Source organism: Sapajus apella, unplaced genomic scaffold (assembly GCF_009761245.1).
Source record: "Sapajus apella isolate SASKATOON/1434 unplaced genomic scaffold, GSC_monkey_1.0 scaffold164, whole genome shotgun sequence".
Classification (NCBI taxonomy): Eukaryota; Metazoa; Chordata; class Mammalia; order Primates; family Cebidae; genus Sapajus; species Sapajus apella.
Window position 1 is genome coordinate 1,278,921 of NW_022437104.1, and position 24,777 is coordinate 1,303,697.

The 24,777-nt window shown below is 37.2% G+C and overlaps 1 protein-coding gene across 4 annotated transcripts in view; it reads right to left on the reverse strand.

Moving 5' to 3' along the window:
* Positions 1-24,777, reverse strand: part of WNK3 (WNK lysine deficient protein kinase 3) — a 166,762-nt gene that overhangs the window by 43,070 nt on the left and 98,915 nt on the right. For 2 of the 4 annotated variants that reach the window (XM_032266984.1, XM_032266983.1), the window contains exons 11-18: positions 20,950-21,014; positions 17,440-17,587; positions 15,951-16,067; positions 13,213-13,368; positions 13,080-13,131; positions 11,696-11,833; positions 10,400-11,337; positions 184-415 (exon numbers count right to left, since the gene is read on the reverse strand). In XM_032266984.1, coding sequence (XP_032122875.1) covers positions 184-415; positions 10,400-11,337; positions 11,696-11,833; positions 13,080-13,131; positions 13,213-13,368; positions 15,951-16,067; positions 17,440-17,587; positions 20,950-21,014 — 1,846 coding nt within the window. The remainder of the gene's footprint in view (positions 1-183; positions 416-10,399; positions 11,338-11,695; positions 11,834-13,079; positions 13,132-13,212; positions 13,369-15,950; positions 16,068-17,439; positions 17,588-20,949; positions 21,015-24,777) is intronic. The other 2 variants (XM_032266986.1, XM_032266985.1) reach the window with 1 other exon arrangement.

Below are 24,777 nucleotides of genomic sequence, written 5' to 3' on the forward strand. Positions count from 1 at the left end.
GAATAACTGGAAAACCAAATTAGTTACAAAAGGAAAAAATAAAATGGCAATGACATTAATGGGACATGTCACATACATGGGCTATGTGGAAAAAGTGGCAAGAGTTGTGTATGAACCAAAAAAAAAATAAGTAAATGAAAAGTGATGTTACCTAGTCTATGTCCCTGACTGTAAGCACACTACCTTGACGGACTTTTGATCTCTTGAAAAAGCTGGTTGACTGCCGTAGCCTGTATGCCCAGCTTTTTAATTTGCGAGTCCAGGATTTCTTGCTAATAGGATTTTTGAGACTAGGACAAGTAAAGCTTAGGCCAAAATATCCACCTCCTGTCTGCAGATGAATGGCTCCACCGCTTGACACAGCAGCAGGATAGGCCTCTGGATCCCCTGGAAGTGAAGCATCTGAGGACATCTCCTAATGGAGACAAAAAATAAAAACAAACAAAAACAAAAACAAAAACAAAAACACAAGAAACAAGAAAAACCAAAGTGGTAATAATTTAGGTAAGGTGAAGCTTTTTTTTTTTAAAATAACATTGGAATTTCTTGTATGGACTAATCTTTAACCCAAAATAAGATATTTATTATGTATATAGTTACATTAATAGTAGGATATCAGACTGAACCTGAAGTATTCAATTTTTAAAAATTAAGCCTTTTTCTTTCTTTAAAAATATTATTTAGACTTTAGTAGATAAAAGAGATTATTAATCTTCTAACTCAAATATTTTTCATCATTATATCAACTTTGAAAACTTAAAATCAAATTAAAATTTCCTTCATATGTGCCAGTTTAATAAAAGGTTACTAAAACTCCTTGCTATTATCATGAAAATTTTCATATATGTCCATATGATTTAAAAGACTTTGTTAAAGACATATAAAGGACATCAAAATTACTTCAAAATCATGCTCTATAAATTCTTGTTAGCATCAGGCTATGCTGGCTATAAAATCACTCCCCTCTTCTTGTCCTACTCCCCACAAAAAGGCCCCTGATTTAACTGTTGTATCTAAATGAGTGCTTTAAAAATAAATCCCCCATAATAACTAATATGAAAAGTTAGTACAGACAACCAGAAATGCTTTGGGAAACATGAGAAGGGTGACTACTAATCTAGAAGATTAAAAAAATATATAAAAGCACAAAGAATGGGATTTAGCATTTGCCTGAAGGAAGATAGCCTCTATGGCAGTAAGTATGATGTCTTGGGGAAGCATTATTAATACTTAGGGCAGGGCCAGGTGCAGTGGCTCACGCCTGTAATGCCCACATTTTGGGAGGCTGAGGCGGGTGGATCACCTGAGGTCAGGAGTTCAAGATCAGCCTGGCCAACATGGTAAAATCCTGTCTCTACTAAAAATACAAAATTAGTCTGGTGTGGTGGTACATGCCTGTCATCCCAGCTTCTTGGGAGGCTGAGGCAGAAGAACTGCTTGAGAACCCGGGAGGCGGAGGTTGCAGTGAGCTGAGATTGCACCATTGCACTCCAGCCTGGGTGACGAGAATGAAACTCTGTCTCAAAAAAAAAAAAAAAAAAAAAAAAAACCTTAAGGCAGGTCAGGACATATTAAAAATAAAATTACCCAGAAGAACCAAGACTTTCAGAGATGCAAAAGAGAAAAAAACATTGTGAGCAATCAGTTTTTATTTTCTGAAGTCTCATTTTAAACTAGTAATAATCAGTTTCACGAGGAGAAAAAAAGAAGTATTACAATTTAGAAAATGTTACATTGGTCCCACTGAAATTACAGAAAATAATTTTAATATGTAGGACCTGGATCAAGATGGCAAATTAAATATTTGTTCTAGCCTTCCTTATCAATCCAAATTTACAGACACAACAGGAAAATAGATGTAGACACATGAATATACGACTGAAGGAGGAAAAAGCAGACCATGACACATGTAGGAATTGTTTCAAAATGCTGTAAACTTGGTTGGCTGATACAGGCAGTAGGAGACAACCCTGGCCAACCAAAAAGATGAGTGGTGCTTACAAAACTCTATCGGATCTATCTTCTGTCTCTTTCAATGTTATCTTTTAACACTCTCCTGTTTGCTGGCCTTCTTTTGGTTCCTTGAACAGATCTCTACCTGTGCCTATCACCACCACATACCAGTCCTTCCTTGACTACCATATAGAGGTTTAGTATCCATTTTCTTCTACTAGAATGTGAGCTCCACAAAAACAGAGGCTTTGGCTTATTCCCTGCTAAAGAGATGTTCAATGAATGAATGAACTGGTTGGGTTAACGAAGAAGGAACAGGCAGGCAGTTCTGTCCCTTCCCTCCCAACCTACACACCAAGCAAAGGACAGTAGAGGCATGTGCCCCCAAATAAGAGTAGTAAGAGGAAAAGGTCTGTGGCCAAGACAGGTCAACAATGTAGGGAGGAGACAACACCCAGGAAGAAAGGTAAGCCCTCCTACCTTTGGGGACTAGCTAGTGGGCCACTCTCTAGGCAGTATCAGAGACAAGTTACAAAATACAGTGTCAGGAAGATGTCCAATACCTTTCCCACAATTATTGAAGGAAGGTTACAGTAATTATATAAAGTCCTTACAGACAGATGAACAAGGAATCTTATGAGTGAAAAAGAAGAGAACTCAACTAAGCATCATTAAACATCTAGGGAAAATTAACATTATAAGAAAATACTAAAATCACCAAACAGAACAGCCAAGGAAATACCATTAATAACACAGATTAAGACTTTAATATCTTCAGAGAGATGTGTGAATATACTATGTCTATAAAAAAGGAATGAACTATAATTACTAGAAATTAAAATATAATACTTGACAAATAGCTGAATAGGAGATGCAACAGGTTAAAAATTGAGAAATTATCCCAGAACAAAACGAAAAAGGACAAACAAATGGAAAGCATGAGAAGTTTATAGATAGGAGCCAGGTGCAGTGGCTCATGCCTGTAATCCCAGCACTTTGGGAGGGTGAGGCAGGTGGATCACCTGAGGTCAGGAGTTCCAGACCAGTCTGGTCAACATGGTGAAACCTCATCTCTACTATAAATATAAAAAATAGCTGGGCATGATGGTGGGCACCTGTAATCCCAGTTACTTGGGAGGTTGAGGCAGAAGAATCGCCTGAACCTGGGAGAGAGGTTGCAGTGAGCTGAAATCATGCCACTGCATTCCAGCCTGGGCGACAAAAGTGAGACTCCACCTTAAAAAAAAATGTTTATAATTAAGAAAAATAGGAAATGAAGAAATAAAACTATCTCTATTCATAGTTGACATGATCTTATATATAGAAAATCCAAAACAATCCACCAAAAGTTATTAGAGCTAATAAACTCAGTACTAAGTCAGAGGATACATCAACACATAAAAATCAATTGTATTTTTATATATTACCAATGAAGAATCCAAAAAGGAAATTAAGAAAACAATTCCAGTTCTAATAACAATGAGAAGAAAATACTTAGGAATATATTTAATCAAGGAGGTGAAAGTCTTATACACTGAAAACTACAAAACATTAATGAAAGAAATTCAAGAATACTGAAATAAACAGGAAGATTTAATCTGTGAACAGTCTACAAAGTGACCTACAGATTCAATGTAATCTGTATCAAAATCCCAATGGCCTTTTTTTATAGGAATAGAAAAGCTGATATTAAAATTCATATAGAATACAGGGGACGCTAAATAGTCAAAAAAGTATTTTAAAAGAACAAAGTTGGAGGACTTACATTTCCTGATTTCCAAATGTACTACAAAACTATAGTAATCAAAACACTGTCCTTTTGCTATGGACATAAGGATAGATATTGGATCAACAGAATAGAATTAAGAGTCTAGAAATAAATCCATACATCTATAGTCAATTGATTTTTTTTACAAGAGTACCAAGACTATTCAATGGGGAAGGAATGGTTTCTTCACCAAAAGGTGCTGAACAACTGGCTATCTAAACGCAAAAGAAAAAAACTGGACCCTTGTCTCGTACATATACAAAAATTAACTCAACATATATCAAAAACCTAAATATAAGAGTTAACAAAGCAGTACAAGAAAAAGTAGATAATCAGGCTTCAACAAAAATAAAAACTTTTGTACATTAAAGGATACCATCAAGAGAGTGAAAGATAACCATCCCAGCACTTTGGGAGGCCGAGGCGGGTGGATCACGAGGTCAAGAGATCGAGAACATCCTGGTCAACATGGTGAAACCCCGTCTCTACCAAAAATACAAAAAATTAGCTGGGCATGGTGGTGCGTGCCTGTAATCCCAGCTACTCAGGAGGCTGAGGCAGGAGAATTGCCTGAACCCAGGAGGCGGAGGTTGCGGTGAGCCGAGATCGTGCCATTGCACTCCATCCTGGGTAACATGAGTGAAACTCCGTCTCAAAAAAAAAAAAAAAAAAAAAGAAAGAAAGATAACCCCATGGAATGGGAGAAAATATCCACAAATAAAATATCTAATAAAGACATAGCCGGGCACGGTGGCTCACGCCTGTAATCCCAGCACTTTGGGAACCCGAGGTGGGTGAATCACGAGGTCAAGAGATCGAGACCATCCTGGTCAACATGGTGAAACCCCGTCTCTACTAAATTTACAAAAAATTAGCTGGGCATGGTGGCACGTGCCTGTAATCCCAGCTACTCAGGAGGCTGAGGCAGGAGAAGTGCCTGAACCCAGGAGGCGGAGGTTGCGGTGAGCCGAGATCACACCATTGCACTCCAGCCTGGGTAACAAGAGCAAAACTCCGTCTCAAAAGAAAAAAAAAAAAGACATAGCATCCCGAATATATAAATAATTTTTATTTTATTTTATAGAGATCGGGGCGGGGGGTCTCACTATGTTGCTCAGGCTGGTCTTGAATTCCTGGCCTCAAGTGATCTTCCTGCCTTGGCCTCCCTAAGTGATGGGATTATAGGCTTGAGCCACCATGCCCAGCCATACATATAAAGAATTCTTACAACTCAACAACACAAACAACTCAATTAAAAAACAGGCAAAGGACTTGAATAGGCACTTCTCCAAAGAAGATATACAGACGGCCAGCAAGCACACGAAAAGATTCTCAATACCACTAGCCATTAAGCAAATGCAAATTAAGACCACAATAAGATACCACTTTATACTCACCAGGATGGCTACCATCAAAAAATTGGAAAACAAGCGTTGGTAAGCATGTAGACAAATCCTAACCCTCACATTGTGCTGGTGGAAACGTAAATGGTGTGGCTGCTTTAGAAAAGAGTTTGGCAGTTCTTCAAAAAGTTAGACGTAGAATTACCATATGCCCCAGAGAAATTGAAACAGGAACTCATATGAATACTTTATATGAATGTCCACAGCAGCACTATTCACAACAGCCAAAAGGTAGAAACCAATGTCCATCAACCAATGAATGGATAAGCAAAATGCAGTATAGCCATAAAATGGAATATGAACCTTGAAACATTATGCTAAGTGAAAGAAACCAGACACAAAGGCCATATCTTCTATGGTTCCATTTATATGAAATATCTAGCATAATCAAATCTATATTGACAGAAAGCAGATTTGTGGTTGCAAGGGGCAAGGGGGAAGGAAGAATGAACAGTGACTGCTTAATGGCTATGAAGTTTCTTTTTTTGGGGTGATGAAAAAGTTCTGGAACCAGATAATGATGATGGATACACGACCTTGTGAATATATTTAATGTCACTGGATTGAACATTGTAAAATAGTTAAAATTCGAAGGAATCACAAGAAAAGACAAGCTTCCATATTTATAAAGCACAAAGAATATGAAATAAGATGAATAAACAATAAAGAAAATATACCAAAAGCATCTATGTAGCCCTTTAAGGAGGTACTATTATCTCAATTTTACAGAGGAGGAAACTAAGGCTGGGTAAAGGGTGTAGATAATTTGCCTAGTATTACACAGAAAATAGCAAAGCAAGATTTTGAAACTGGTTTGTGGGGTTCAAAAGCTGTTTTCTTTCTAACGTGTTTCAGTAAGAATTTTTTCATTTAAAAAAATGTTACAAGTAATACATTGTGAAAGGAAAACAAAACCTCAGGACCCTAATTCATCATGCCAAAAAGAAAAAAAATTAAGCTGAAAGCTCTCATGCAAGAAACTGCATTTCATTTTGTTCCTAAGCAGACAACTACAAATGAAAGGTTAACTACCTCCAGAGATAGCTACCCTATGTTCACCTTATCTTATGTAAAGTGCTGATTAACTGAGCAAAATTGTGAGATGAACACATAATTGACTATTCTCCTACCTGCTCCTTTTCTCTTGCAGCATGTAGATTACCATAACTCCCTCTTTTCCCTCCAGCTTGCTTTTCCCCTTTAAATATTTAAGCCCTCAAAATCATCTCTGGAGAAAGGCACAGACCACAGACTGTATCTGTGATTACATGTTTCCTCACTTCTAGGCATGTCCTTAACCTTGGCAAAATAAACTTCTAAATTGATTGAGACCTGCCTTAGATACTTTTTGGTTTATAACATGAATAACTGTTTTCTGTAAAAGATCTAAACCATTACATAAAACAAAAATCTCTGTAACAATCCTCCTTCCCAGTCCCCCTAGAAGGTATCTGCTAATATCAGTTTATCTTTTCAGAACTTTTTTGTACGTGTGTGTGTGTGTGTGTGTGTGTGTGTGTGTGTGTGTGTTCCTTTTCAAAAATACAGGAGGCCAGGTGTGGTGGCTCATGTCTGTAATCCCACTGCTTTGGGAGACCAAGGCAGGAGCATCGCTTGAAGCCAGGAGTTCAAAACCAGCCTGGGCAATATTGCAAGACCATGTCTCTACAAAAAATTAAAAAATAAGCCAAGCATGGTAGCACATACTCAGCTACTTGGGAGGCTGAGGCAAGGGGATGATTACCTAAGCTCGGGAGGTTGAGGCTACAGTGAGCCATGACCATGCTACTGCACTCCAGCCTGGGTAACAGAGTGAGACCCTGTCTCAAACACACACACCTCATCATACTGTCTGAATTATTCTGTGTATATTTTTCCTGATGATTTTTCTTGGAGATATGTCCATGCTAAAATAAAGATGATAATAGCTAACATATATTTATAGGTCTACTTCATGCTTTCAAATTGCTTCACAGTATCAATGTCCCTAAATTTCTATTTACAAATATTTAAACTTGTTTGTGAATCTTTTCTTAACTTTTTTTTTTTTGAGATGAAGTTTTGCTCTTGTTGCCTAGGCTGGAGTGCAATGGCCCAAAGTCGGCTCACTGCAACGTCCACCTCCCGGGTTCAAGGGATTCTCCTGCCTCAGCCTCCTGAGTAGCTGAGATTACAGGTGCCCACCACCACACCTGGCTAATTTTTTGTATTTTTAGTAGAGCGGAGGTTTCACCTTTTTGGTCAGGCTGGTCTCAAACTCCTGACCTCAGGTGATCCACCTGCCTCAGCCTGCCAAAGTGTTGAGATTACAGGTGTGAGCCACCACGCCTGGCCATGAATCCTTTCCTGTTACATATAATCAAACAATGTTACACTGAACATTCTTATACATGTTCTTTTGTTCATATATGCAAATGTTTCTCTCAGGTAGAATTTGACAGTGACATAGCTCAGTCACAGGAATGTATACATTTCTAACTTTCAGTGCTAAATTGCTCTCCAAGTAGGCTGCACTGATTTTATTCCTACCAATACAAAATGAAAATTATCACATCTGGCCATCAATTTCTTTAATACTTGCTAGTGTGATTAGCAAAAAGCATTTTTCTCATTAAAATTTTGCCTTTTTCTCATTACTAAGAAAGTTGAAAATCTTTTCACATGTTTAGCAGGCATTTCTATTTCTACTTCTGTGAAATGCACGTTCAGATGGTTTGGCTATTCTTCCACTGAGTTGTCTGATCTTTTCTCAATGATTTGTAAGCATTCTTTATATATTTTAGAGTTAATATTTTGTCAGTTTTCTGAGAAAAAAGATTGGAAGAAAACTATATGCAAAAATAGGTTGCTATGAAAATGGAGCCAAGAATAAGAAAGATTTAAAAAATCAAATTCATGACTGCCAAATGAAAAATTAACTGGATACAGCTGAATACCAAGAGAATGATCTGAAATTTAAAAAGAAAAAAAAGCTGAAGACATATCTGAGAACATAAGGTTTTACAAAATAAAATTAAAAGTGAGAGCAAGCTGTTAAGAAACATGGGGGATAATCCAAGAGGCCATGTATCTCCTACAGTTTCTAAATGCAAATAAGCAAGACAATGAAGGGGAAGAAAAAAAGAAACAAAAATAAAGTTTACTGGAGCTGAAAAAAAGACACAAATCTTCAAATTCGAAGCATCCACAAAAGTGATATACAAAATGAATGGGAAAGTGATATACCTAGAAATAGTCTGATAATGAGAACTCCAAGATAGTTTCCTAAAAGCAACTAGACTTGTGCGAACTGAATACAGTAGCTACTAATTACATGTGGCTGTCTAAATTTAAATTAATTTAAATTAAATTAAAAATTCAGGCCCTCAGTCGCACTAGCCACATTTCAAGTGCTCAGTAGTCATATTTGCTTAGTAGTTACTATATTGGATCGTGCAGATATAGAACATTTCCACATTGTAGACAGTACTAGAGCATTGCAGTGGTCTAGAGTAAATACAGGTTACCTACGAACGAATAATAAACAACTGACATCACTCTCATCAGCAATACCTAAAGCTAACAAAAGACAATAAAACAATGTCTTCCAAATTGAGAGGAAAAAATTCTGATCCTACCATCTGTACTCAGTCAATCAAGTGTGAAGCAATATAAAGACATGTTTGGACATGCAAAAGAATATCAAATAGGATACTCATGTAACATATTTGAAAATATTACTCATAGATGTATTTTAGGGGAAAAAAGAAGAATTCCAGGACACCAGAAACAGTGGCAGTTAAGTATGATCCAGATGTAGCAACAGACACTTGAAACAGATATAAGAATCCATTTGACCTTGACACTTTAGAGTCTCCTTTGAGCAATAGAGTTTAAATGACAGAAATAATAGTTCATTTCTTAAGATTTGAATCATATTAAGTGATCATATTTATTTATTTAAAATAATTAAAACTTAAAAAAATATTTAAATTCTATCAGTAGAATATTAAGCAGCTGTTTCAACAAGTTAAGTAAGATGGAACTATGTGTACTGACGTGGACAGATGTCCATAAATGAAAAAATGCAGAATAGCATATATATGTAAAGAAGTGTATGCATATTAATATTAACATGTATCTATATCTATATAAAGATACAAAATATCATATATAAGAAGTATGTCTTTATAAATATTTATATATTAAAATCATGTCTGGAAAGAGTTGGTAACAGCTGTGTGTATACGTTTGGTGATGGGGTGGATTTTACTTTATGTACAAGTATATATTATTACTTATATAATAATGACAAAAACATACAATGACAAAGATTTAAAAAGAGGTCCATGATATACTGTAAAGTGAAAAAATTAAGTTGCAGACCAATATGTATATAGCACAGTGTTTTTGTGAATGTTATATGTATGTAAATAGATCTGTACAAGCTTAAGAAAAGTCCAGAAGGATAAGCACCGAATTATTAGTGGTTACTTCTGTGATTTAAAGGGGCAGAAAAGGAAAATTAAAGTTCCTACATTATATAACTCAAAAAATAAGTCAGGCCGGGCACGGTGGCTCACGCCTATAATCCCAGCACTTTGGGAGGCTGAGGTGTAGGCCAAGGCGGGATCAAAAGGTCAACAGTTTGAGACCAGCATGGCCGATATAGTGAAACCCCGTCTATAATAAGAATACAAAAAATTAGCTGGGTGCATGCCGATAATCCCAGCTACTTGGGAGGCTGAGGCAGGAGAATTGCTTGAACCTGGGAGGTGGAGGTTACAGTGAGCTGAGATTGCACCACTGCACTCCAGCCTGAGCGACAGAGCAAGACTCGGTCTTGGGGAGGAAAAAAGTCATGAGATTAATGATGATTTTTACTTTCTGTTTTCTCAAATTAAATCCCCCCAAACATGGTTAAATTAAAAACCATAACTTTTTTTTTAAAGAAGGAAACTGATAACCAGCATTTTAAATGAAAATCTAAAAGTTCTTCCTACCCACTAAAACAACCCATGAGTCAGTTTTCATTCTGTCATTAATACAAATATAGACACTGTTTGCAAGTTCTTAGCTAATTCACCAGAGGGCTCTCTTACCAAAGATAGTTTGTCATCTCTACGAGAGGTTCTGAACACCTGCAGCCTAAGTCATGGTCTTCTTAAATACCTGTGACCTCAGAATCTTGTGACATAGACCATTTCATTTCAAAGGACAGAATTTTAGAAGAGAAGGCATTTCTTTAAAACAGTAAGCAAAGAGTAAGGAACTGGTTAGAAAGAATGATACTTACGTGTAAACACAATTCGCTGGGTACAGAAGTTATCACATTCAGGTCCCTTTTGAACACTGATATATTCGCAGGCTGACTTGCAGCCACATTGGACAGAATCTTAGAGCCTGGCTGTTGGAAATTAGGGGACTGTACAGGGCTATCTTGAATTCCACAGTGACTGATGGCTATGACTTCTGTCACTGGACAGGAGAGGGTATCTTCAGCAGAGGAAGAAAATGGAGAATCTATGCTTTGGGTATCCTTCTGACTCTCGGGATAGATGCTAGAGATGCTGTGCTCCTGATAGAGCAAGTTTCTTAATTTTTCATCCAGAGTTTTAATTCGGTTATCTGCAAACTCCAGTTTCGGAGGTCTTTCTCCATCTGATTCCTGGACAGTAGTGGGTTGAAGGGTAGCTGGTTCAAGGCCAGGGGTCTGAGTGGGAATGACTGTCTTAGGAGAGCTTGTTTCAGTGTTCACTGTAGTTTCTCCTTCTTGGGAAATAACCTCTGAATCCATAGCTGGCTGCTGTACTGATAAGGTCTGGGGCTTTTGATCAAATGCCAGAGTCGTAACAGAGTTACCAGCAATCTGAGTTGATTCGCCAGGATGGGACATAAGTGCATCAGCCTGACTGGCAGTTTGGTGACGTGGATACACAGGTATGAATACGCTCGTTTGTTTGGTGAGTCCCTCACATTCAGCTGGAACTGCACGAACTGAAGTAGTAGAATAAGTGGAACTACTAGTAACTGGTGCCATTATCTGCCTGTTATCTTCCACTTGATAAAGTATAGCTGGCTGCTTGGTTTCTACACTAGCACACTCAGAAATCTTACCATCAACCACATCCCTGTGTTCTGATTTGGAGGTGAAGAGTGCACGGTGGCATGGATTATTTTCTATAGTGAGCAGTGTATCCCGTGATATTTCCTTATTACTTGTTTTTTTTGGACCTGGAACAATAATAAAGAATGGCTAAGCAAATACTGATGAGTACAAAGCATAGACTAGTGCCCCAAGTCAAAAGGAATAGGAGAAAGCGGCAAATGAGAACCTGTGTGAAAGTACTCTTGTAAATAAGAGTCAAAACACACAGAATTCATCCTGTCAAGGAAAAAAGTGTTTTCCTTTTTTCCCATAAATATTAAACAGGAACTGGCTTAAGCTGTATCCTAATATTAATGTCTTCAAAAATGCTTATGAAAATTCTCATAAGCATAAAATTCCCATGGAAACCAGTTAAAGATATCATATGTATTTTGCATCCCATCCTTTGAATGTGGACAAAGCTGGCAGAGAAGAAAAGCTTACTAGGAAGTGGATGTAGGCCAGGAATCGTAGACATGGAATGCTGAAGAGAAGGAGGAGACTGAGCCTCACGGTTTCTTATCGTTTGATTGATACAGAATCGCCACCGACCAACTGGGGATGACTGAGGAGCAGATTCATCTGCAGAAATAATTAGCAAAAAATAATATACTAAGCAATTTTCAATTTATTTACCTTACTGACTGAAGGCAGGTTAAAAAAATAATTTCTATTGTATCTCCATTTCTAATAGTACTAAAACATATGTAATTTGTAAGACCAGCCCTCCCAATACCGACAAAAAGTCTAAAGCGCTAAGCACACAATATCTTTAGAGAAGGATTTTAGATTCTACTGAAACAAACACTGCATCAATAGCAATTAGAAACAGTGTACTGTTTGAAAAAATTGACAGCACTTTTCCCATTAAAACCTGTAACTCCTATTCTGCATCCTAATTATGACAGTGCTTACATACATCTACACATGTATTAAAATTTACAAAAGTATACACCAAAGAAAAAGGAGTCAGTTTTACTGTATGACAATTTTTAAAATAAAGTAAAATAAACCCCTACATCTTAACTGCTACTTGGTAAACTTACTCAAATAAGTAAGTCTCTTTTAAACTTTACCCAACTTTGTTAGTCAGAAACCTACTTGGACCTTGGATAACCAGAAAAATAAGATATAGGAGGACTCTGCATCCTAACACAGTCAAACTACATTTCAGGATAATGGTATCTGCTTCTATTACTTCCATACCACCTTTTGCTTTTTTATGTTGCTATAATTTCTTCAGAGGTCCTCATTTGTCTATGGCTCTTCTCCCCCTCCCAGACACTCTTTAATATACCCATGACCAGAACTGAGGAATAGAGAGATAAAGTCATCAGAAAAGAAAACAGAAGACCCTAGTTTTGGTTTTTGGAAGTTTATCCGGTATCTGATTTACAATAAGTTATCAGTGACCAGTGTGGGTAGAAGCCCATCATTCATCGTTACTGGAATAAAATCAAGATATGAATAACTGTTGAAACATGAGGCAAACTTAGAACATGATGACTTTTGTTAAAAAGTTTCTATTTATCTCAAATCAGAAAAAAATAACTTACCAGTTATGCCATTTAAGGTCATCAGTACTGTGACAGCTTTTCTAGTAACAAGATCCAACAACTCAAAAACAGATCAATCAAATAAAGAAACAACACTTGGGGAAAAGTCAGGGGATGGATTATTACCTCTGGGCCTTTGAAAGTGTGAGAAAACCTACTAATAAGTTACCAAATTAATTTATTGGCTAACATCTTTCCCAATGAAGGTGTGTTGAAGTTTTCAAATGTCTTGCTTCAACAACCAAATGGTAGATTTTACTAAATATACTTACTGCTGGTTTGAGTAGATGCAGAATTTATCTGTACTTGTTCAGATGACCCTGTCTGAATTAAAAATGAATAGATAAATTAAAAAGTTCCTGATTCATATCTGAAAAGATCTATTTGCTAAACAATTGTTCTCACCTGGTTACTGTTGGAGTCCACAGTAATAGAGTCAACTCCAATGGCTCTTTCTGTGGCAAAGTGGATATGAAGGATCTCCTGGGCTTGACCTACAATAGCTCTCAATTCTTCTACAAATTTTTCTCTCTCACTTTCCAGCACAAAGTTGTCTTCAACCTGCCCAAAAGTAAAAGTAAGTCTCTTTATGAGAATGAATTTAGTTTCTTCAAAGTTATAATATTATATCAATAATGACTACCACATAAAGAAAGAAAATTGGGCTGGGTGTGATGGTTCATGCCTGTAATCCCAGCACTGGGAGGCTGAGGCGAGCAGATCACCTGAGGTCGAAAGTTCGAGGCCAGCCTGACCAACATGGAGAAACCCCGTCTCTACTAGAAATACAAAATTAGCCAGGTGTGGTGGTGCATGCCTGTAATCCCAGCTACTTGGGAGGTTGAGGCAGGAGAATCACTTAAACCCGGGAGGCAGAGATTATGGTGAGCCGAGATAGTGCCATTGCACCCCAGCCTGGGCAATAAGAGCAAAACTCCATCTCAAAACAAAAAAAGAAAGAAAATTAAAATTAAGTATCTAAATCCAAGTGCCACAATAGAATTAACAAAGACCAGCAATAAAATGCCAAATAATACATTAAATTATTCTATTTTATGACTACTGACATTTCTCAGATTGGCACTACCTACCAGAGAAGGAGCCGGCATTTTTAAAAATGTCATTCTATAAATTGGTTGTTATTTGAAGAACTGAGACAGTGTTTAAAACTAATATGTCCAAACCCAAAAGCTTTTAAATCACAAACCACAAAATGAAACATCTCCAAAGATGATAAAGAATAGCTCAGAAGGCTGGGTGCAGTGGCTTATGCTTGTAATCCCAGCACTTTGGTAGGCTGAGGTGGGTGGATCACCTGAGGTCAGGAGTTCAAGACCAGCCTGGCCAACATGGAGAAACTGTGTCTCTACTAAATACAAAAACAAGCCAGGTGTTGTGGGTGTGCGCCTATAATCCCAGCTATTCAGGAGGCTAAGACAGGAGAATCGCTTGATCCTAGGAGGTGGAGGTTGCAATGGGCTGAGAACGCACCACTGCACTCCAGCCTGGGCAACAAAGTGAGACTCTGTCTCAAAAAAAAAAAAAAAAAAAAATTGCTCAGAAGACCACCAATTAGACTAAACATTCATGAAAAGAATGAAAGAAGAGACGATTCAGAAAACGTTATGTTAAACAAAATAACTGACGAAATAACTTTTAAAATGTTTAATTCTGCTTGGCTAAATTCATGGACAAGGAAAGTTGGCAGAAACAAGAAGTATTATAAGCACTCTTCCTGCCATCCTGGTCCTATCCCATCAAATGAGGGGAAGATGCAAAAGTAACTTAGAAAAAAGTAATGAGGGCCGGGCGCGGTGGCTCAAGCCTGTAATCCCAGCACTTTGGGAGGCCGAGGCGGGTGGATCACGAGGTCAAGAGATCGAGACCATCCTGGTCAACATGGTGAAACCCCGTCTCTACTAAAAATACAAAAAAAAAATTAGCTGGGCATCGTGGCGCGTGCCTGTAATCCCAGCTACTCAGGAGGCTGAGGCAGGAGAATTGCCTGAACCCAGGAGGCGGAGGTTGCGGTGAGCCGAGATCGCGCCATTGCACTCCAGCCTGGGTAACATGAGTGAAACTCCGTCTCAAAAAAAAAAAAAAAAAAAAAAGAAAAAAGTAATGAACAGACAAAATAAGGGGGAAGAAATACTACCTTAAGCAGAGCAATTGAAAGAAAATATTAAAAACTAAATGAAACAGTAACATGCAAGACATTAGATCAGTAGCTAACACATTAGAATTACCTGGGGAGGGACACCCCATTTACCCTTATGTCATTCTTACACATTGTATACCTACATAAAAAAATCTCATGTACCCCATAAATATATAAACCTTCTATGTACTCACAAAATTTTTTAGAAAACAGAAAAAAAGAATCACCTGGGGGCATAGGTTTTTCAAAGCCTGTTATAAAGAAATAAAAATAATAAAAGATAATTTTTTTTGAGACAGGGTCTCGCTCTGTTGCCCAGGCTGGAATGCAGTGGCATGATCATAGCTCACTGCAGCCTGAATATCTTGGGCTCAAGCAATCCTCCTTCCTCAGCCTCCCAAAGTGCTGGGATTACAAGTGTGGCTACCACATATGGCATTTTAAAATTTTTTGTAAAGACAAGGTCTCACTCATTACATTGTCTAGGCTGGTCTTGAACTCCTGGGCTGAAGTAATCCTCCTGCCTCAGCCTCCCAAAGTGCTAGGATTACAGGCATGAGCCACCGTGCCCAGAAAAAAATAAACTGAAAAAAAAAAAAAAAAAAAAAAAAAAAAGAATTACCTGGGGAGTTTACAAACTATTGATGCTTAGGCCTCACCTCCAAAGATTCTGATTTAATCAGGGGACCAGGCAATAGAATTGTTTATAAAAAGCTTGTCAGGTGATGATCACATGCAGTCAGAGATAAGAACCATTTATCTGTATTGTCTCTAAATGAAACCTCCTCATATTTTCGAGATAAATACACTGAAACCAGAGGAGATGCAGTGACTTACAGTTGATGAGAACCCAATTTAGCTCTGTACAATTTTTTAAAGCTAATCATACTCTTTAAAAAATGATGGTTCAAAATAAATGGAGACAATTATAGGGGAAAAAAGACAGAATGCTGAAGGGAAGATAATTTGGTCTTACTGTACTTACCATATAGTCTGCAATATCCTCTGGCGCATCACCATCAACATCAAACTTGAAGGTGACCATCTTATTGTTGTGCGTCTCCAGCTGACACTCCACCATGTTATCTCCAGAGGTTGATACCTGAGTACAAACGTACAAACATTTCACTGGTTTAAGAATTAGTCACTGACTTCTCTTTGCAAATTGTGCAGGGAAAATCTATACTAGTTCACTTACAATATACATGGAAAATGGCTTAAATAGCTCAGAATCTAAAAAGATTATGTTTTCCCTTGGTGGAATACCATCTAAACAGCCATTCTATGACTAACCTAACAGGTTCAAGTTACTCAGTAAAAAATAAGTTATAAATGTGATCCTGTGATAAAGAAAACAATACAACTTTTATAAGAAGGCAAAAAAAGTTATAATAGTCACTAGAGCTATCTGCAATGCAAAGATTTAAATTTAATCATTCGTTTCCAAAATTCTCTTTATCTATAAATTGACTCTAAGCAAAAGAAGAGGCACTGCAAATGGAAATGTAAACTGGCCCAATCTTTATGGACAGCAATCTAGCAACATGTATCTAGAAACTTTAAAAATCTTCATATTCTGATCCATGAATCCGACTTCTATGGATCTAAAAGGAAATAATCAGGGATAGATACAAAGATTTATGTTCAAGGATTTTGCTGCAAAGATAGACAGACAGACAGACAAAAATAGTAGAAGACACCAAGTTAGAAAAAAGACAGACTGGGAAAAAGAAAGAACGTAAACCAAGAACATAGGGAATGATTAAATTATTTCTCTGTATAAGCGGCTATCTAATGTAGCCATTTAAAATGTCATGTTATTGAAAATTTTATGATATAGGAAAACATACATGATATATTAGGTTTTTGAAAATGCAGGATATAAAATTACATATAGGTTTAAGCAGCCAACTGAAACATACATCGTATGGTTAGAGATACGGGCTTTAAAGTCTGATCTAGGTTCAGATCTGACTCTACCACTTGCTACTTGAGTAATCTTAGCAAATTACTTCACTCCTCTGGTCTTTAGTATTCTCATTTGTAAAGATGAGTATATACTACCACTTATCATACAGGGTTACTGAAGGATTAAATGATAAAATGCATGGATTACATTTACAGTACCTACCACAAAAGAACTCAATAGATTTTTGCTGTGATTACTAGTACTATTACAAGCGTAATAATGTAAAACACTACATGTACATACAGAAAAAAGAGAGAAAAACAAACTAAAACATTAATAGGAGCTATCTCTGAATGGTGGTTACAAATGGATTTTGTTTTCTTTCTTATATTTCCTAAGTTTAAGAAGGAACACATAATACTCATACTGGGAAGTCTGTAATGGAGAAAAGTTAGGTTAGAAAAGGTTTCACAATATTCTACAACTCACTTCTGCGGCATTGCCCCTCTCTTACCCTCCAAACCTCTATTATGTACTCTTAACAAAACCATATTGACAAGCTGACCTGAAGGACAGTAAGCTGAAATTTAGTTCCCTTCTCTGGTCGGGGACAGGAAGCTCTTCTCTGTTTGATCCGATCCTGTTTGCCATTTCCACTTGGGTTATCAGGGCTACTGATGTTTTCCTTCGTAGCTGTCACATCTTGATTCAAGCTAGTAATATTTTTTAAAAAAAGTAACTCATTCCAGTCTTGACAGTAAAATTCTAAGAAAAACTCCCAATTATAAAACCATCAATAATGAGTTTAAGGAAAACCAATAAATACTACAATATCTTTTTAAAAGTTATGATTGCACAATTCTGTGAATATACTAAAAGCTATTAAATTACACACTTTAAATGGGTGAATTATATGGTGTGTGAATTATATTTCAATAAAGCTTTTTTTTTAAAGCTATTATGAAAAATCAAGATCACATTGTATTTACTTAGCAAACATCTCGCAGTGATGAGAATGAAAGAAAAACATGCCAGTATTAGACCTCTGTGGAACCTTTTGTTATGGGGTGCTCTTGATCGGTTTTATCTTGTTTGTTTAGGGTTTACTTTATTAGTATCTTCAAATAAAACTTCTAAAACCAAAACGATTATCACTCAAAATATACCTGTTTATGTAATGAACTCAACAGGGTAGACCAGGTATGGGAGACAAGAATAGTGTTCTGCAGGAGGCAGAACAAGGAATGAAAATGAATGATATAAAAATAGCTCAACATGATTAATTCTAATTAGTTACATTTCACAGGCTCACATCAATATTATTATGAAAGGGCAGTTTAGTTTATCTGTGTCAAAGGCATTTTTCAGGTTTTTCTTTAAACTCAAACATATTTCAATAAATACAAAAATTTCAATAAACATGTTTGAAATTTAAATAACAAGATCTAAGTCTCAGACATCTTTTTGAAATAGATATCTTTCAAATTAATTTAAGCAAGTTATTTCTCCTAAAAATTACTCATGAAACATCTTATATATAGATATACAAGAAGAGATAAAAATCTCCTAAATTTTTTATGTCCATATGACAAAGAATTTGCATAAATATAAGTAGTGGAAGAAGATACATTAATACTGCCCTTAGAGTGTTTTAAATACACAGAGAAATGGCAGTAACAAATAATCCCTTCAGAAATATAATTTTAGCCAATGGGTTATATAATTCACATTCCAAAGTTACTTAACACACCAGTTTAGTGTTTGGGACAAGATGGCAGAAACTCAACTCTCCCTGCTCCTCTCCTCTAAATACAGCTAAAAGTTATAGAAATAATGTAGTAGACAACCACAGGAGCACACAGAAGAATGAAAAGATGAAAGTGGACTGGCTAGGGGCCCCCAGGACTTGAGTAACAACATAGCAGCTTGGTATCTTCCAATTACCCACCCAGTGAATAAAGGCAGTACAGGCCCAGTGTCTCCCAATTCCCAGTCCAGAGGCAAAGGCAGCTCAAGCCCAGTGTCTCCTGATCCCCAACCCAGCAAGAGAAGAGGACTTAAGTGGGCCCTGTCCTTCCCCAGTGGCACTGGTAGGGGCCCCACCAGTAAGTAGAGTATAACCCGTAGAGGAGGCCTCAGGGAGCAGGCCTAGAGAAGCACTCTGTACCTCTTGGCCCCGCAGTGGCAGCCAGGGGTTCCAGGTGAACAAAACAGATCAGAATAGCAGTGCTGTAAGGACTTTGAAAACTAAATTGTCATCAGAATCACAGCCCACAAAAGTAGGCCAGAACCTATGCATCTAAACAAGGGTGACTGCCTGCTAACACAGATTTAAACAGGCCAGGTGGCTCATGCCTAATCCCAGCACTTTGGGAGGCTGAGGCAGGCAGATCACCTGAAGTCAGGAGTTTGAGACCAGCCTGGCCAACATGGCGAAACCCCATCTGTATTAAAATAAATTAGCTGGGCATGGTGGTACATGTCTGTAATTCCAGCTACTCGGGAGGCTAAGGCAGAATTGCTTGAACCTGGGAAGTGGAGACTGCAGTTAGCCAAGATTGCACCATTGCACTCCAGCCTAGGCAACAGAGTAAGACTCTGTCTCAAAAAAAAAAAAAAAAAAAAAAAGACTTAAATAGGATCTACAGTCACCTGACATAATATCCAAAAGCATAGGAGACAAATGAAAATAAACTCCTTTGTCATAACAAAAACTAGAAAAATTACAACTTGAATACAAAAAGGTAATCAACAGATGCCAACACCAAGATAAATCAGTTATTGAAATCATCTAACAACAATAAGATGAGGTCAGGTGCTGTGGCTCACGCCTATAATCCCAGCACTCTAGGAGGCCGAGGTGAGCAGATCATTTGAGTTCAAAAGTTTGAGACCAGCCTCGCCAACATGGTGAAACCCCGGCTCTACTAAGAATACAAAAATTAGCCAGGTATGGTGGCAGGTGCCTGTAATCCCAGCTACTCGGGAGGCTGAGGCACAAGAATTACTGGAACCAGGGAGGTAGAGGTTGCAGTGAGCTGAGATCATGCCATTGCACTGCTGCCTGGGCAACAGGGTCAGACTCCATCTCAAAAAAAAAAAAAAAAAAAAAAAAAGATGAATCAGATATTAGAATTATCTAACAAGAATATTATTTATTTATTTATTTAGACAGAGTCTCGCTTTGTTGCCCAGGCTGGAGAGCAGTGGTGTGATGTCAGCTCACTGCAACCTCTGCCTCTCAGGTTCAAGCAATCCCCAGGTCCCAGCCTCCCAAGTAGCTGGGACTACAGGCATGTGCCACCACACCAGCTAATTTTTGTATTTTTAGTAGAGACAGGTTTCGCCATGTTGACCAGGCTGGTCTCAAACTTCTGACCTCAAGTGATCCGCCTGCCTCAGCCTCCCAAAGTGCTAGGATTACAGGAGTGAGCCACTGTGCCCGGCCTTTAACAAGAATTTTAAAGCAGCTATCATCAAAATTCTTCAATGAGTAATCACAAATAATCTTGAGGCAAATGACAAAACCAAAGTCTTATAAAAGAAATAGAAGATATTAAGAAGAACCACATAGAAAGTATAGAACTAAACAATTGCAGAAATTAAAAAAAAAAAATCTCACTGAATAGGCCTAATAGTAGAATGAGTAAATGATCAATGAACTTGAAGACAGAACAATAAAAACTATCCAATCTATATTTTTATTCAGAAAAATACTAGTTTTTACCTACTAATCAATACAATTATATACATGGTTGTCATTTATTTCTTTAGATTAGCTAGAATTTTACCCTAAACTCTATTGTTTCTTACTTCCTTCCTTAACCCTTACCAGCTTTTCCTAGAACAGAAAGGTATAAATAAACACAACAAGAAAATCATCAGTTAACTGCACAATCCATATGATCCCTACTGACATAAAAAAGTAAAAATAATATTGATCATTTTTATTAAACACCCACACAAGTACAAGAACACAGAAGCTTCTCTAGTCAAGATACACTAAACACTTAATGAGTACACAAACTTCAGCATATCCTTATTGTTTTCATGGTATTAATTTGAAGATACTTACCTTCTAACTAAATCTGGTTTTAGAAGAGCTGCTTGTTGTTCAACTCCAGCTGGTTGGGATACAGGCTGTAAACAGTACAGACATAAAACTTACTATGATAACAGCAAAATTCAAGCTAAATATACAATTTGTTACTATTTCAGGAAACATGATAGTTTCGGTTACCTTGCAAACCTGGTAGAATATCTATATTTTTGAATGTCTGTATCAATCCTGTTATTAACATTATTACCAAAGAAAAATAAAATTTAACAATACCTCAAGAACATCTTACACATCAAGATTTTTCATCTGAAAAAGTCAGCACTGTTATATGTACTTTTGTTTGAGTTGTTTTTCAATGGAAGACACTACTATCAAGCTTCCAGTCCTAGTTGTAAAACTACTAATTAAAGAAGAGTTACTACCATTCTACAAGAAGATAAATCAATGACTCAAACTTTAACTTATCGTGTAGTCTGTCTCTCATCTCCTTTCACTAGACTATTTCAACTATCCCTTCAAGGAATTAGTATTCAGCAGCTGTAACATAGGCTTCTAGGAGAAAAGTTTTTAACCTCTTAATAGGACAAATACCAACTCCACTGAAAACTAATTTTACATTTACCTAATCCATCCTCTATGCACTGCCACTGGTGATAGCAGAGTGATCTTAGAATGCAAATCTAACAAAACTGATCATTTCTTTACCGAGTTTAAACCCCACATGACGGCTCCTCATCTTCTATAAGATTAAGGTCCTTCAGATGGTAAATAATGAACTGGTCTGCACCTGCTTATCTAGCCTCATCTCTTTGCTTGAAGCCACACTAAACTGTAGCTCCTCTGTATAAGTTAGGCTCTTCTACATACCGTGGCTCTACTTATATTCCTCCACTTCCCTAAACTATTTCAAACTATTTCATCCTAATCAACCCATACTGAGAAATGTTTTCCTGGACTAGCTTCTAATTATAGATAAGATAATCAGCTCTTTAACATAATCACTGTTTAAAACTTGAAGGCAAATACTACAGCAAACAGATTTTTGGACACTTAAGATTCAACAAAATGTATCTAATTTAACAAATTTGTGTATAGTCCCAGTAAGCTGAAGCAGTAACATGGCATCCTGATGCATAAATCCACAGACAAGTGTATGTACTAAGCAAAGGGAAACAAAACATAGTTACTATACAATATGGAATTATATTTTATAATCACTTGCAATTATTAATGAGGTTATTAATGCTACTTTGTGCTGGTGCTCAGAATCATGGCTAATGTTTGGTTTATCTGCCTTCATTTCTGACAGCTATAAGTTAAGCTCTGTCATAATATTTCTAGGGGTTTCAAAATTAGTATTTACCAAGAGCTGCTGGGTCATTTTTGCAGATGTCTTTCAAATTTAATGAAATGTTTCATTTTTACTTTTGTTTGTTTTTTGGTTTGAGTTGGAGTCTCGCTCTGCCACCCAGGCGGGAGTGCAGTGGTGTGATCTCAGCTCACTGTAACTTCCGTCTCCTGTGTTCAAGCAGTTCTGCCTGAGCCCCCGAGTAGCTGGGACTACAGGCGTGTGCCACCACACCAAACGTTTTTTTTTTTTTTTTTTTTTTTTGTATTTTTAGTCGAGATGGGGTTTCATCATGTTGGCCAGGCTGGTCTCAAACTCCTGACCTCAAGTGATTTACCTGCCTTGACCTCACAGAATGTTGGGATTATAGGCGTGAGCCACCATGCCTGGCCCATTTTTACTTTTGCCTAAAACTACAGTCAGCCCTTTGTATCTGTGCATTCTGCACCTATGGATTCAACCAACCTTGGATTAAAAATGTAATATTCTGGCTGGGCTTGGTGGCTCAAACCTGTAATCCCAGTACTTTAGGAGGCCAAGGCAAGAGTACCGCTTGAGCCCAGGAGTTTGAGGTTACAGTGACCTATGATTATACCACTGCAGTCCAGCCTGGGCAACAGAGCAAGACCCTGTCTTTAAAAAAAAAAAAGAAAGGAAAAAGATAAGAGAAGAGAAAAAAAAAAAGACAAGACAAGACAGTATTTTCAGGACTCAGAACCCTTGGATATGGAGGGCTGAGTTCACGTGTATGATTCTACAGCGCCAACTGTAGAGGTTAGCATCCTTGGATTTTGGTATCCAAGAGAAGTCTGGATCCAATCCCCTACAGATACCAAGCAACAATTGTACTATCATGTTGAATATTGATATAATGGTGACTTACCTTAGGGTAGATTTGAGGCTTGATAAGTCTGTTTGTACAAAATTAATTTATTTTCTTCTTATTACCAAAGCAAGATGAATAAAGATAAGCTTGTTTAACACCTTGGTGTATATTCTTTGAGACCATTTTCCGTACACACACACACACACATTTTTAATGTAATCATAATGTATGTACTCTTTTATAATCTTTTTTTACTGAAAACATTACCTTAAGTGTTTAAGCACATGTTAAGGGCTACATAATATCCTTTAATATATACATACCATTATTTATTTAATGAAGCAAGTAAGGGAGACAAACATCTATTTTTTTGCTATTTGCAACTGTATTTTATATTTTGAGGAATATTCTTGTAGCTAAATCTTTGCAAGCATTCTTAATTATTTCCTTAGGAAACCTTTCTAAAAATGGAATTGCTTGATATATATTGCAAAATTGCCCTTCAGAAAGGTCTAACCAGTTTACAGTCCTACCAGAGGTTTGTGAAGGTATCCATTTTCCTTTACATTTGGCATTTGCTGTCCTACAAAAATGTTTAATTATTAAATGCATATAATAACATTACAAAAAGTAGGAAAATGGAAGAAATCACCTAGAATGCTATTTCCCTAACATGGCTATGATTATAATATTTGTTATAATAGTATAGGCTTCTGTTGTATATATAAATAGTTGTAATTATACAGTTTTTTTCTGCTTTTTAAAATGTATTAAGTATTTTTCCTCACCTTTATTGGCCTGCATTATTTTAGTTTTTAATGGGTACATGATAGTACAGTAAGTATTCATATTTATCTAACTCCTCCCCTATTCCTGGATAACTTACTGCCAATTTTTACTACATATAAATAAAAATACAGAGAGAGCTACCATAACTAACATTCATTATGAAACAAGCTTTGTCCTATGTGCTTTTTCCTTCCTTTTTATTATTTTCTTCAGATTAATAGCCAGGATTGGTAATATCAGACCATGAACATTTTTATGGCACAGTTTTTCTTCCTATGTCACCCTTTCCTTTCTTATTTCTTTCTACCTTTACACATTTATTGGAAACCTAGTGTGTAGCAGGCACTGTGGTAAGAGGCAGTGAGAATACAAAATGAATTTGATGGAGACCTTGGAGTCAGACATTAAACATATATAATAAAGAGTGGGCTGGGTGCAGTGGCTTATGCCTGTAATCCCAGCACTTTGGGAGGCTGAGGTGAGTGGATCACCTGAGGTCAGGAGTTCGAGACCAGCCTGACCAATATGGTGGAACCCCATCTCTACTAAAAAGACAAAAATTAGGCAGGGCGCGGTAGCTCACACCTGTAATCCCAGCACTTTGGGAGGCCAAGGTGGGCGGATCACGAGGTAAAGAGATTGAGACCATCCTGGCCAACATGGCGAAAACCCATCTCTACTAAAAATACAAAAGTAGCTGGGCATGGTGGCATGTGCCTGTGGTCCCAGCTACTTGGGAGGAATCGCTTGAACCCAGGAGATGGAGGTTGCAGTGAGCCGAGATTGTGCCACTGTACTCCACCAGCCTGGCGACAGCACAAGACTCCGTCTCAAAAAAAAAAAAAAAAAAGACAAAAAAACTCGGTGCGGGGGGGGACAC